At 48.2% G+C, this 14,255-nt stretch overlaps 1 protein-coding gene across 6 annotated transcripts in view; it reads left to right on the top strand.

The window, feature by feature from the left end:
• Positions 1-14,255, top strand: part of birc6 (baculoviral IAP repeat containing 6) — a 108,754-nt gene that overhangs the window by 7,790 nt on the left and 86,709 nt on the right. For all 6 annotated transcript variants that reach the window (XM_058399202.1, XM_058399200.1, XM_058399203.1 and 3 more), the window contains exon 2: positions 48-229. In XM_058399202.1, coding sequence (XP_058255185.1) covers positions 48-229 — 182 coding nt within the window. The remainder of the gene's footprint in view (positions 1-47; positions 230-14,255) is intronic.

Genomic DNA, 14,255 nt, shown 5'->3' with positions numbered 1-14,255 from the left:
TAATGTAAATTGCTGACTGTGTGTGTGTGCGTGTGTGTGGTCCACAGCGAAGCCTGGAGGTCGTGTGAGGTGTCAGTACTTCCCTGCAGTGGATAAGGTTCTGTTTGTGGATGATTACGCAGTGGGGTGCAGGAAGGACCTGAACGGAATTCTGCTCCTGGACACGGCTCTGCAGGCTCCTGTGTCCAAACCGGAGGACATGGTCCAGCTGGAGCTCCCGGTCACAGAGGTGAACCCTCACACAGATTAAAATCAGTCAGGAGTGTTATAAACATAATCATAAAGAAGATGCATTCCAGTCCACTGACACGTCATCGTAGCGCTCCTCTAAAATCAGATAAATAATAATAAACAATCTAAATAATACACGTGAAGGTGCACTGGTGGTGGTCATGGTAACGGGGGAATTAAGCTGTACTATTATTATTTTTTTAAAATAAATATCAAAACCAAACTTTATATATATTTAGAGTGATGTCTTTCTGATCAGTGTCAGGTGTCAGGTGGGTGGGGAAAGGGGTGGGGCTTCCAGGAAGTCTCATAGAATACTGGTACTAAACTCCATGCTGATTGGCTCATGAGCTGTGTGTATCGTGATGAGGAGAAGAACACAGCTCCTATGGTGAAACTCAGAGCTCCTACACCAAGTGTGTGAAGAACAGCAGGTCTGTTGGTGTCTCAACCAGAGTAAACGTCACAGGATGTTGTGGTGATGTAATATCACGTACAGATGATGTCATTATATCACACAGGAGTGATGTGGAGACACTCGTCTTCTTGTCTCTCTTATTAAATCATCTATCATGGTCTTGTAGAAGTAGACCAGTCAGGGACAAATGTATGTGTTTGTATTATAACTCTTTCCTGAACACACTGACTACACCAGGACATGGATTTTAAAACATACTGAAGTGTGGTGTGTGTGTGTAGTGTGGTGTGTGTGTGTAGTGTGGTGTGTGTGTGTGGTGTGTGTGTAGTGTGGTGTGTGTGTGTAGTGTGGTGTGTGTGTGTGGTGTGTGTGTAGTGTGTAGTGTGTAGTGTGTGTGGTGTGTGTGTGTGTGTAGTGTGGTGTGTGTGTAGTGTGGTGTGGTGTGTGTGTAGTGTAGTGTAGTGTGGTGTGTGGTGTGTGTGTAGTGTGGTGTGGTGTGTGTGTAGTGTGGTGTGGTGTGTGTGTAGTGTGGTGTGTGTAGTGTGGTGTGTGTGGTGTGTGTGGTGTGTGTGTGTGTGGTGTGTGTGTGTGTGTGTAGTGTGGTGTGTGTGTATGTGTAGTGTGGTGTGTGTAGTGTGTAGTATGATGTGCTGTAGTTTGGGGGCGTGTTGTGTGATGTGCTGTAGTTTGGGGGGGGCGTGTTGTGTGATGTGCTGTAGTTCACGGTGGGGGGGGGCGTGTTGTGTGATGTGCTGTAGTTTGGGGGGGGCGTGTTGTGTGATGTGCTGTAGTTCACGGTGGGGGGGGCGTGTTGTGTGATGTGCTGTAGTTCGGGGGGGGGCGTGTTGTGTGATGTGCTGTAGTTCGGGGGGGGGCGTGTTGTGTGATGTGCTGTAGTTCACGGTGGGGGGGGCGTGTTGTGTGATGTGCTGTAGTTCACGGTGGGGGGGGGGCGTGTTGTGTGATGTGCTGTAGTTCACGGTGGGGGGGGGGCGTGTTGTGTGATGTGCTGTAGTTCACGGTGGGGGGGGCGTGTTGTGTGATGTGCTGTAGTTCACGGTGGGGGGGGCGTGTTGTGTGAGGTGCTGTAGTTCGGGGGGGGGGCGTGTTGTGTGAGGTGCTGTAGTTCACGGTGGGGGGGGGGCGCGTTGTGTGATGTGCTGTAGTTCACGGTGGGGGGGGGGCGTGTTGTGTGATGTGCTGTAGTTCACGGTGGGGGGGCGTGTTGTGTGATGTGCTGTAGTTCACGGTGGGGGGGGGCGCGTTGTGTGATGTGCTGTAGTTCACGGTGGGGGGGGGGCGCGTTGTGTGATGTGCTGTAGTTCACGGTGGGGGGGGGGGGCGCGTTGTGTGATGTGCTGTAGTTCACGGTGGGGGGGGCGTGTTGTGTGATGTGCTGTAGTTCACGGTGGGGGGGGGGCGTGTTGTGTGATGTGCTGTAGTTCACGGTGGGGGGGGGGCGTGTTGTGTGATGTGCTGTAGTTCACGGTGGGGGGGGGGGCGTGTTGTGTGATGTGCTGTAGTTCACGGTGGGGGGGGCGTGTTGTGTGATGTGCTGTAGTTCACGGTGGGGGGGGCGTGTTGTGTGATGTGCTGTAGTTCACGGTGGGGGGGGGGCGCGTGTTGTGTGATGTGCTGTAGTTCACGGTGGGGGGGGGCGCGTGTTGTGTGATGTGCTGTAGTTCACGGGGGGGGGGGGCGTGTTGTGTGATGTGCTGTAGTTCACGGTGGGGGGGGGGCGCGTGTTGTGTGATGTGCTGTAGTTCGGGGGGGGCGTGTTGTGTTATGTGCTGTAGTTCGGGGGGGGCGTGTTGTGTGATGTGCTGTAGTTTGGGGGGGTGTTGTGTGATGTGCTGTAGTTCACGGGGGGGGGGGTGTTGTGTGATGTGCTGTAGTTCACGGGGGGGGGGTGTTGTGTGATGTGCTGTAGTTCACGGGGGGGGGGGCGTGTTGTGTGATGTGCTGTAGTTCGGGGGGGGCGTGTTGTGTGATGTGCTGTAGTTCACGGGGGGGGGGGCGTGTTGTGTGATGTGCTGTAGTTCACGGGGGGGGGGCGCGTGTTGTGTGATGGGTGGTGTGATGTGCTGGAGTTTAGGGGGTGGGGGGTGGTGTGATGTGCTGGAGTTTAGGGGGTGGGGGTGGTGTGATGTGCTGGAGTTTAGGGGGTGGGGGTGGTGTGATGTGCTGGAGTTTAGGGGGTGGGGGTGTGTGTGTTAGGGATGCCACAATAGTCGATATAATATTGAAGCGTTTGGTTCGATCTCCACGGTTCAGTACACGTATGTGAACCGCGGTTTTTCCTTAAAATAATAACCATGTGTTTATTACTGTCTGAACTTCCTGTTTGTGTTTATTACTGTCTGAACTTCCTGTTTGTGTTTATTACTGTCTGAACTTCCTGTTTGTGTTTATTACTGTCTGAACTTCCTGTTTGTGTTTATTACTGTCTGAACTTCCTGTTTGTGTTTATTACTGTCTGAACTTCCTGTTTGTGTTTATTACTGTCTGAACTTCCTGTTTGTGTTTATTACTGTCTGAACTTCCTGTTTGTGTTTATTACTGTCTGAACTTCCTGTTTGTGTTTATTACACTCTGAACTTCCTGTTTGTGTTTATTACTCTCTGAACTTCCTGTGTGTTTATTACTCTCTGAACTTCCTGTGTGTGTTTATTACTCTCTGAACTTCCTGTTTGTGTTTGCCTGTACTGTATGTCTATGCGCTGAGACAGACACGCCTCCCTGCGAGTAAATATCCAATCAGTGAGCGCTAAAGTTAGGGGCGGTGACCATGCTTGCGATGCTGGCGTCAGATTTCACTCTAATCCTGGAGAGAGGTGAAGTGAGACAGGAACATGAGGAAGCTCCGTCTCTCAGATCTGTGGTGTGGGAAGATTTCGGGTTTGTTGTGGACTATGATGGAAATGAAACAAAAACGCTAAACAAAAAACATGTCTGTGTTTAAGCGCCGTTCCACACGAGTTACTGACATGGAAATACTTCAACATGACCACACATCTGCAGCTCCATCACCCAGAGATATCACTGTGTGGAAGCAGGAGGGCAGAGCAGGGAACACAGGAACCCAAAAAACCACAGTCCCCTGTCTGATTGCTTCCAGCATTCAGACACAACTGGTTCAGAGAGACACAAAAAATAATTATAATATAATAATTGCTAAAGATTTACAGCCGTTTTCTGTGATGTGGGCTTTCAGCAACTTATAAAAGTGAACCGCGTTACACACCACTGACACGGACTTTCCCCCGAACTCTACGGAAAAACACGCAAAAAAATCTAATAACAGATAGCTGGACCTCGGGGGTACCAGAGTTATCTCACCCTGACTGGTCATTACAGAGAGTTATCTCACCCTGACTGGTCATTACAGAGAGTTATCTCACCCTGACTGGTCATTACAGAGAGTTATCTCACCCTGACTGGTCATTACAGAGAGTTATCTCACCCTGACTGGTCATTACAGAGAGTTATCTCACCCTGACTGGTCATTACAGAGAGCTATCTCACCCTGACTGGTCATTACAGAGAGCTATCTCACCCTGACTGGTCATTACAGAGAGCTATCTCACCCTGACTGGTCATTACAGAGAGCTATCTCACCCTGACTGGTCATTACAGAGAGCTATCTCACCCTGACTGGTCATTACAGAGAGCTATCTCACCCTGACTGGTCATTACAGAGAGCTATCTCACCCTGACTGGTCATTACAGAGAGCTATCTCACCCTGACTGGTCATTACAGAGAGCTATCTCACCCTGACTGGTCATTACAGAGAGCTATCGCACCCTGACTGGTCATTACAGAGAGCTATCGCACCCTGACTGGTCATTACAGAGAGCTATCGCACCCTGACTGGTCATTACAGAGAGCTATCGCACCCTGACTGGTCATTACAGAGAGCTATCGCACCCTGACTGGTCATTACAGAGAGCTATCGCACCCTGACTGGTCATTACAGAGAGCTATCGCACCCTGACTGGTCATTACAGAGAGCTATCGCACCCTGACTGGTCATTACAGAGAGCTATCGCACCCTGACTGGTCATTACAGAGAGCTATCGCACCCTGACTGGTCATTACAGAGAGCTATCGCACCCTGACTGGTCATTACAGAGAGCTATCGCACCCTGACTGGTCATTACAGAGAGCTATCGCACCCTGACTGGTCATTACAGAGAGCTATCGCACCCTGACTGGTCATTACAGAGAGCTATCGCACCCTGACTGGTCATTACAGAGAGCTATCTCACCCTGACTGGTCATTACAGAGCGGATTGGGGAATAAAGAGTGCTGTCCAAACTCGTCTCTTGTAATAAAGTCATACAAGCGCTAATTTTTATCTCTCACTATTTTCAGTACTCTATGGAATGTGTACAAGTTGATTTTTGCATTTAAGTAAAATAAAGAGAATTGCAACTAAAACCCGTTTTTTTCTTCTTAACAAACTTACTGTTCCGGTCACCTAAACAAAGAATAATGGAAAAAAACCTTTAATAATTTGCCAAGCCATCAGAACCGTATTGAACTGCGAGTTAACTGTATTGTTGCATCCCTAGTGTTTAGGGTGTGTGTGTGAATAGTGTGGTGTGTGTGTGTGTGTGTGTGTGTGTGTGAATAGTGTGGTGTGTGTGTGTGTGTGTGTGTGTGAATAGTGTGGTGTGTGTGTGTGTGTGTGTGTGTGTGAATAGTGTGGTGTGTGTGAATAGTGTGGTGTGTGTGAATAGTGTGGTGTGTGTGTGTGTGAGTAGTGTGGTGTGTGTGTGTGAATAGTGTGGTGTGTGTGTGTGTGTGAATAGTGTGGTGTGTGTGTGTGTGTGTGAATAGTGTGGTGTGTGTGTGTGTGAATAGTGTGGTGTGTGTGTGTGTGAATAGTGTGGTGTGTGTGTGTGTGAATAGTGTGGTGTGTGTGTGTGTGAATAGTGTGGTGTGTGTGTGTGTGAATAGTGTGGTGTGTGTGTGTGTGAATAGTGTGGTGTGTGTGTGTGAATAGTGGTGTGTGTGTGTGAATAGTGTGGTGTGGTGTGTGTGTGTGAATAGTGAGGTGTGGTGTGTGTGTGTGAATAGTGAGGTGTGGTGTGTGTGTGTGAATAGTGAGGTGTGGTGTGTGTGTGTGTGAATAGTGTGGTGTGTGTGTGAATAGTGTGGTGTGTGGGTGTGTGAATAGTGTGGTGTGTGTGGGTGTGTGAATAGTGTGGTGTGTGTGGGTGAATAGTGTGGTGTGGTGTGTGTGTGTGGGTGAATAGTGTGGTGTGGTGTGTGTGTGTGTGAATAGTGTGGTGTGGTGTGTGTGTGTGAGTAGTGTGGTGTGTGTGTGTGTGAATGGTGTGGTGTGTGTGTGTGAATAGTGTGGTGTGTGTGAGTAGTGTGGTGTGTGTGTGTGTGAGAAGTGTGGTGTGTTTGTGTGTGAATAGTGTGGTGTGTTTGTGTGTGAATAGTGTGGTGTGTGTGTGTGTGTGAATAGTGTGGTGTGTGTGTGTGTGAGTAGTGTGGTGTGTGTGTGTGTGAGTAGTGTGGTGTGTGTGTGTGTGAGTAGTGTGGTGTGTGTGTGTGTGAATAGTGTGGTGTGTGTGTGTGTGTGAATAGTGTGGTGTGTGTGTGTGTGTGTGTGAATAGTGTGGTGTGTGTGTGAATAGTGTGGTGTGTGTGTGTGTGAGAATAGTGTGGTGTGTGTGTGTGTGTGTGAATAGTGTGGTGTGTGTGTGTGTGAATAGTGTGGTGTGTGTGTGTGTGTGAATAGTGTGGTGTGTGTGTGAATAGTGTGGTGTGTGTGGGTGTGTGAATAGTGTGGTGTGTGTGTGTGTGAATAGTGTGGTGTGTGTGGGTGTGTGAATAGTGTGGTGTGTGTGTGTGAATAGTGTGGTGTGGTGTGTGTGAATAGTGTGGTGTGTGTGTGAATAGTGTGGTGTGTGTGTGAATAGTGTGGTGTGTGTGTGTGTGTGAATAGTGTGGTGTGTGTGTGTGTGAGTAGTGTGGTGTGTGTGTGTGTGTGTGTGTGAATAGTGTGGTGTGTGTGAATAGTGTGGTGTGTGTGAATAGTGTGGTGTGTGTGTGTGAGTAGTGTGGTGTGTGTGTGTGAATAGTGTGGTGTGTGTGTGTGTGTGTGTGTGTGTGTGAATAGTGTGGTGTGTGTGTGTGTGTGAATAGTGTGGTGTGTGTGTGTGTGTGTGAATAGTGTGGTGTGTGTGTGTGTGAGTAGTGTGGTGTGTGTGTGAATAGTGTGGTGTGTGTGTGTGTGTGTGAGTAGTGTGGTGTGTGTGTGTGTGTGAATAGTGTGGTGTGTGTGTGAATAGTGTGGTGTGTGTGTGAATAGTGTGGTGTGTGTGTGAATAGTGTGGTGTGTGTGTGTGTGTGTGAATAGTGTGGTGTGTGTGTGTGTGAGTAGTGTGGTGTGTGTGTGAATAGTGTGGTGTGTGTGAATAGTGTGGTGTGTGTGTGTGTGAGTGTGTGTGAATAGTGTGGTGTGTGTGTGTGTGAATAGTGTGGTGTGTGTGTGTGTGTGTGTGAATAGTGTGGTGTGTGTGTGTGTGAGTAGTGTGGTGTGTGTGTGTGTGTGTGTGAATAGTGTGGTGTGTGTGTGTGTGAGTAGTGTGGTGTGTGTGTGTGTGTGAATAGTGTGGTGTGTGAATAGTGTGGTGTGTGTGAGTGTGTGTGAATAGTGTGGTGTGTGTGTGTGTGAGTAGTGTGGTGTGTGTGTGTGTGTGTGAATAGTGTGGTGTGTGTGTGTGTGTGAATAGTGTGGTGTGTGTGTGTGTGTGTGAATAGTGTGGTGTGTGTGAATAGTGTGGTGTGTGTGTGTGTGTGAATAGTGTGGTGTGTGTGTGTGTGAATAGTGTGGTGTGTGTGTGTGTGTGAATAGTGTGGTGTGTGTGTGTGAATAGTGTGGTGTGGTGTGTGTGTGAATAGTGTGGTGTGTGGGTGTGTGAATAGTGTGGTGTGTGTGTGTGTGTGAATAGTGTGGTGTGTGTGTGTGAATAGTGTGGTGTGTGTGTGTGAATAGTGTAGTGTGGTGTGTGTGTGTGAATAGTGTGGTGTGGTGTGTGTGTGTGAATAGTGTGGTGTGTGTGTGTGTGTGAATAGTGTGGTGTGTGTGTGTGAATAGTGTGGTGTGTGTGTGTGAATAGTGTGGTGTGTGTGGGTGTGTGAATAGTGTGGTGTGTGTGGGTGTGTGAATAGTGTGGTGTGTGTGTGTGTGAATAGTGTGGTGTGGTGTGTGTGTGTGTGAATAGTGTGGTGTGGTGTGTGTGTGTGTGAATAGTGTGGTGTGGTGTGTGTGTGTGTGTGAATAGTGTGGTGTGGTGTGTGTGTGTGTGAGTAGTGTGGTGTGTGTGTGTGTGTGAATGGTGTGGTGTGTGTGTGTGTGAATGGTGTGGTGTGTGTGTGTGTGAATGGTGTGGTGTGTGTGTGTGAATAGTGTGGTGTGTGTGAATAGTGTGGTGTGTGTGAGTAGTGTGGTGTGTGTGTGTGTGAGAAGTGTGGTGTGTGTGTGTGTGAATAGTGTGGTGTGTGTGTGTGTGAATAGTGTGGTGTGTGTGTGTGTGAGTAGTGTGGTGTGTGTGTGTGTGAGTAGTGTGGTGTGTGTGTGTGTGTGTGAATAGTGTGGTGTGTGTGTGTGTGAATAGTGTGGTGTGTGTGTGTGTGAATAGTGTGGTGTGTGTGTGTGAATAGTGTGGTGTGTGTGTGAATAGTGTGGTGTGTGTGTGTGTGAATAGTGTGGTGTGTGTGTGTGTGAATAGTGTGGTGTGTGTGTGTGTGAATAGTGTGGTGTGTGTGTGTGTGAATAGTGTGGTGTGTGTGTGTGTGAATAGTGTGGTGTGTGTGTGTGTGAATAGTGTGGTGTGTGTGTGTGTGTGAGTAGTGTGGTGTGTGTGTGTGAATAGTGTGTGTGTGTGAATAGTGTGGTGTGTATGTGTGTGTGTGTGTGTGTGTGTGTGTATGTGTGTGTGTGTGAATAGTGTGGTGTGTGTGTGTGTGAATAGTGTGGTGTGTGTGTGTGTGAATAGTGTGGTGTGTGTGTGTGTGAATAGTGTGGTGTGTGTGTGTGAGTAGTGTGGTGTGTGTGTGTGTGAGTAGTGGGGTGTGTGTGTGTGTGTGTGTGAGTAGTGTGGTGTGTGTGTGTGTGAATAGTGTGGTGTGTGTGTGTGTGAATAGTGTGGTGTGTGTGTGTGTGAATAGTGTGGTGTGTGTGTGTGAGTAGTGTGGTGTGTGTGTGTGAATAGTGTGGTGTGTGTGTGTGTGTGAATAGTGTGGTGTGTGTGTGTGTGAATAGTGTGGTGTGTGTGAATAGTGTGGTGTGTGTGAATAGTGTGGTGTGTGTGAATAGTGTGGTGTGTGTGTGTGTGTGTGTGAATAGTGTGGTGTGTGTGTGTGTGTGTGAATAGTGTGGTGTGTGTGTGTGTGAATAGTGTGGTGTGTGTGTGTGTGAGTGTGTGTGAATAGTGTGGTGTGTGTGTGTGTGAATAGTGTGGTGTGTGTGTGTGTGAATAGTGTGGTGTGTGTGTGTGTGAATAGTGTGGTGTGTGTGAATAGTGTGGTGTGTGTGTGTGAGTAGTGTGGTGTGTGTGTGTGTGAATAGTGTGGTGTGTGTGTGTGAATAGTGTGGTGTGTGTGTGTGAATAGTGTGGTGTGTGTGTGTGTGAATAGTGTGGTGTGTGTGTGTGAATAGTGTGGTGTGTGTGTGTGAATAGTGTGGTGTGTGTGTGTGAATAGTGTGGTGTGTGTGTGTGAATAGTGTGGTGTGTGTGTGTGAATAGTGTGGTGTGTGTGTGTGAATAGTGTGGTGAGTGTGTGTGAATAGTGTGGTGTGTGTGTGTGAATAGTGAGGTGTGGTGTGTGTGTGAGAATAGTGTGGTGTGTGTGTGAGAATAGTGTGGTGTGTGTGTGTGAATAGTGTGGTGTGTGTGTGTGTGAATAGTGTGGTGTGTGTGTGTGAATAGTGAGGTGTGGTGTGTGTGTGAGAATAGTGTGGTGTGGTGTGTGTGTGAATAGTGTGGTGTGTGAATAGTGTGGTGTGTGTGGGTGTGTGAATAGTGTGGTGTGTGTGGGTGTGTGAATAGTGTGGTGTGTGTGGGTGTGTGAATAGTGTGGTGTGTGTGTGTGTGAATGGTGTGGTGTGTGTGTGTGAATAGTGTGGTGTGTGTGAATAGTGTGGTGTGTGTGTGTGTGAATGGTGTGGTGTGTGTGTGTGAATAGTGTGGTGTGTGTGAATAGTGTGGTGTGTGTGAATAGTGTGGTGTGTGTGAGTAGTGTGGTGTGTGTGTGTGTGAGTAGTGTGGTGTGTGTGTGTGTGAGAAGTGTGGTGTGTGTGTGTGTGAATAGTGTGGTGTGTGTGTGTGTGAGTAGTGTGGTGTGTGTGTGTGTGAGTAGTGTGGTGTGTGTGTGTGAGTAGTGTGGTGTGTGTGTGTGTGTGAGTAGTGTGGTGTGTGTGTGTGTGTGAGTAGTGTGGTGTGTGTGTGTGTGTGAGTAGTGTGGTGTGTGTGTGTGTGAATAGTGTGGTGTGTGTGTGTGTGAATAGTGTGGTGTGTGTGTGTGTGAATAGTGTGGTGTGTGTGTGTGTGTGTGAATAGTGTGGTGTGTGTGTGTGTGTGAGTAGTGTGGTGTGTGTGTGTGTGTGAGTAGTGTGGTGTGTGTGTGTGAGTAGTGTGGTGTGTGTGTGTGTGTGAGTAGTGTGGTGTGTGTGTGTGTGTGAATAGTGTGGTGTGTGTGTGTGTGAATAGTGTGGTGTGTGTGTGTGTGAATAGTGTGGTGTGTGTGTGTGTGTGTGAATAGTGTGGTGTGTGTGTGTGTGTGAATAGTGTGGTGTGTGTGTGAATAGTGTGGTGTGTGTGTGTGTGTGTGTGTGTGAATAGTGTGGTGTGTGTGTGTGAATAGTGTGGTGTGTGTGTGTGTGAGTAGTGTGGTGTGTGTGTGTGTGTGTGTGTGTGAATAGTGTGGTGTGTGTGTGTGAGTAGTGTGGTGTGTGTGTGAATGAGTGTGTGTGTGTGTGTGTGTGTGTGTGTGAATAGTGTGGTGTGTGTGTGTGTGTGTGTGTGTGTGTGTGTGTGTGTGAATAGTGTGGTGTGTGTGTGTGTGTGTGTGTGTGTGAATAGTGTGGTGTGTGTGAGTAGTGTGGTGTGTGTGTGTGAATAGTGTGGTGTGTGTGAATAGTGTGGTGTGTGTGAATAGTGTGGTGTGTGTGTGTGTGAATAGTGTGGTGTGTGTGTGTGTGTGTGAATAGTGTGGTGTGTGTGTGTGTGTGTGTGTGAATAGTGTGGTGTGTGTGTGTGTGAATAGTGTGGTGTGTGTGTGTGTGTGTGTGAATAGTGTGGTGTGTGTGAATAGTGTGGTGTGTGTGTGTGTGTGAATAGTGTGGTGTGTGTGTGTGTGAATAGTGTGGTGTGTGTGTGTGAATAGTGTGGTGTGTGTGTGTGTGTGTGTGTGAATAGTGTGGTGTGTGTGTGTGTGTGTGTGAATAGTGTGGTGTGTGTGTGTGTGTGTGAATAGTGTGGTGTGTGTGTGTGTGAATAGTGTGGTGTGTGTGAGTAGTGTGGTGTGTGTGTGTGTGTGAATAGTGTGGTGTGTGGTGTGTGTGTGTGTGTGTGAATAGTGTGGTGTGTGTGTGTGTGAATAGTGTGGTGTGTGTGTGTGTGTGAATAGTGTGGTGTGTGTGTGTGTGTGAATAGTGTGGTGTGTGTGTGTGTGTGAATAGTGTGGTGTGTGTGTGAATAGTGTGGTGTGTGTGTGTGTGTGAATAGTGTGGTGTGTGTGTGAATAGTGTGGTGTGTGTGTGAATAGTGTGGTGTGTGTGTGAATAGTGTGGTGTGTGTGTGTGAGTAGTGTGGTGTGTGTGTGTGTGTGTGAATAGTGTGGTGTGTGTGTGAATAGTGTGGTGTGTGTGTGTGTGTGAATAGTGTGGTGTGTGTGTGTGAGTAGTGTGGTGTGTGTGTGTGAATAGTGTGGTGTGTGTGTGAATAGTGTGGTGTGTGTGTGAATAGTGTGGTGTGTGTGTGAATAGTGTGGTGTGTGTGTGAATAGTGTGGTGTGTGTGAATAGTGTGGTGTGTGTGTGTGAATAGTGTGGTGTGTGTGTGAATAGTGTGGTGTGTGTGTGAATAGTGTGGTGTGTGTGTGAATAGTGTGGTGTGTGTGAATAGTGTGGTGTGTGTGTGTGTGAGTAGTGTGGTGTGTGTGTGTGTGTGTGAATAGTGTGGTGTGTGTGTGAATAGTGTGGTGTGTGTGTGTGTGTGTGTGAATAGTGTGGTGTGTGTGAATAGTGTGGTGTGTGTGAATAGTGTGGTGTGTGTGAATAGTGTGGTGTGTGTGTGTGTGTGTGTGAGTAGTGTGGTGTGTGTGTGTGAGTAGTGTGGTGTGTGTGTGTGAGTAGTGTGGTGTGTGTGTGTGAGTAGTGTGGTGTGTGTGTGTGAGTAGTGTGGTGTGTGTGTGTGAGTAGTGTGGTGTGTGTGTGTGTGAGTAGTGTGGTGTGTGTGTGTGAGTAGTGTGGTGTGTGTGTGTGTGTGTGTGTGTGTGTGTGTGTGTGTGTGTGAGTAGTGTGGTGTGTGTGTGAATAGTGTGGTGTGTGTGTGTAATAGTGTGGTTTGTGTGTGGTAGTGTGGTGTGTGTGTGTGTGTGAGTGTGTGTGGGTGTGGGTGTGTTGTGTGTGTGTGTGGTAGTGTGGTGTGTGTGTGTGAGTAGGGTGGTGTGTGTGTGTGTGTAGTGTGGTGTGTGAGTAGTGTGGTGTGTGAGTAGTGTGGTGTGTGAGTAGTGTGGTGTGTGTGAGTAGTGTGGTGTGTGTGAGTAGTGTGGTGTGTGTGTGTGTAGTGTGGTGTGTGTGAGTAGTGTGGTGTGTGTGTGTGTGTGAGTAGTGTGGTGTGTGTGAGTAGTGTGGTGTGTGTGAGTAGTGTGGTGTGTGAGTAGTGGTGTGTGTGAGTAGTGTGGTGTGTGTGTGTGTGTAGTGTGGTGTGTGTGTGTGTGTGAGTAGTGTGTGGTGTGTGAATAGTGTGGTGTGTGTGAATAGTGTGGTTTGTGTGTGAGTAGTGTGGTGTGTGTGTGTGTGAGTAGTGTGGTGTGTGTGTGTGTGTGTGTGAGTAGTGTGGTGTGTGTGTGTGTAGTGTGGTGTGTGAGTAGTGTGGTGTGTGTGAGTAGTGTGGTGTGTGTGTGTAGTGTGGTGTGTGTGTAGTGTGTGTGTGAGTAGTGTGGTGTGTGTGTGTGTAGTGTGTGTGTGTGAGTAGTGTGGTGTGTGTGAGTAGTGTGGTGTGTGTGAGTAGTGGTGTGTGTGAGTAGTGTGGTGTGTGTGAGTAGTGTGGTGTGTGTGTGGTGTGTGTGTGAGTAGTGTGGTGTGTGTGTGTGTAGTGTGGTGTGTGTGTGTGGTGTGTGTGTGGTGTGTGTGTGAGTAGTGTGGTGTGTGTGTGTAGTGTGTGTGTGAGTAGTGTGGTGTGTGTGTGAGTAGTGTGGTGTGTGTGAGTAGTGTGTGTGTGAGTAGTGTGGTGTGTGTGTGTAGTGTGGTGTGTGTGTGTAGTGTTTGTGTGAGTAGTGTGGTGTGTGTGTGTAGTGTGGTGTGTGTGTGTAGTGTTTGTGTGAGTAGTGTGGTGTGTGTGAGTAGTGTGGTGTGTGTGTGTGTGTAGTGTTTGTGTGAGTAGTGTGGTGTGTGTGTGTGGGTGTGTGTGTGTGTGTGTTTGTGTGTGTGTGTGTGTGTGTGTGTGGTGTGTGTGTGTAGTGTGTTGTGTGAGTAGTGTGGTGTGTGTGTGTGTGTAGTGTGTGGTGTGTGTGTGTAGTGTGTGTGTGTGTGTGAGTGTAGTGTGGTGTGTGTGTGTAGTGTTTGTGTGAGTAGTGTGGTGTGTGTGAGTAGTGTGTGTGTGAGTAGTGTGGTGTGTGTGTGTAGTGTGGTGTGTGTGTGTAGTGTTTGTGTGAGTAGTGTGGTGTGTGTGAGTAGTGTGTGTGTGAGTAGTGTGGTGTGTGTGAGTAGTGTGGTGTGTGTGTGTAGTGTGGTGTGTGTGTGTGTAGTGTGTGTGTGAGTAGTGTGGTGTGTGTGTGTAGTGTGTGTGTGAGTAGTGTGGTGTGTGTGAGTAGTGTGGTGTGTGTGAGTAGTGTGTGTGTGAGTAGTGTGGTGTGTGTGTGTAGTGTGGTGTGTGTGTGTAGTGTTTGTGTGAGTAGTGTGGTGTGTGTGAGTAGTGTGTGTGTGTAGTGTGTGTGTGAGTAGTGTGGTGTGTGTGAGTAGTGTGTGTGTGTGTGAGTAGTGTGTGTGTGTGTGAGTAGTGTAGTGTGTGTGTGAGTAGTGTGGTGTGTGTGAGTAGTGTGGTGTGTGTGAGTAGTGTGGTGTGTGTGAGTAGTGTGGTGTGTGTGAGTAGTGTGGTGTGTGTGTGTGTGTAGTGTTTGTGTGAGTAGTGTGGTGTGTGTGTGTGTGTAGTGTGTGTGTGTGTGTGTAGTGTGTGTGTGTGTGTGTGTGTAGTGTGGTGTGTGTGTGTGTAGTGTTTGTGTGAGTAGTGTGGTGTGTGTGAGTAGTGTGTGTGTGAGTAGTGTGGTGTGTGTGAGTAGTGTGGTGTGTGTGAGTAGTGTGGTGTGTGTGAGTAGTGTGGTGTGTGTGTGTAGTGTGTGTGTGAGTAGTGTGGTGTGTGT

The sequence above is a fragment of the Hemibagrus wyckioides genome, linkage group LG09, assembly GCF_019097595.1.
Source record: "Hemibagrus wyckioides isolate EC202008001 linkage group LG09, SWU_Hwy_1.0, whole genome shotgun sequence".
In the NCBI taxonomy this organism is placed as follows: Eukaryota; Metazoa; Chordata; class Actinopteri; order Siluriformes; family Bagridae; genus Hemibagrus; species Hemibagrus wyckioides.
The sequence above is the reverse complement of the archived record's forward strand: the minus strand, read 5'-3'. Positions and strand labels throughout refer to the sequence as shown.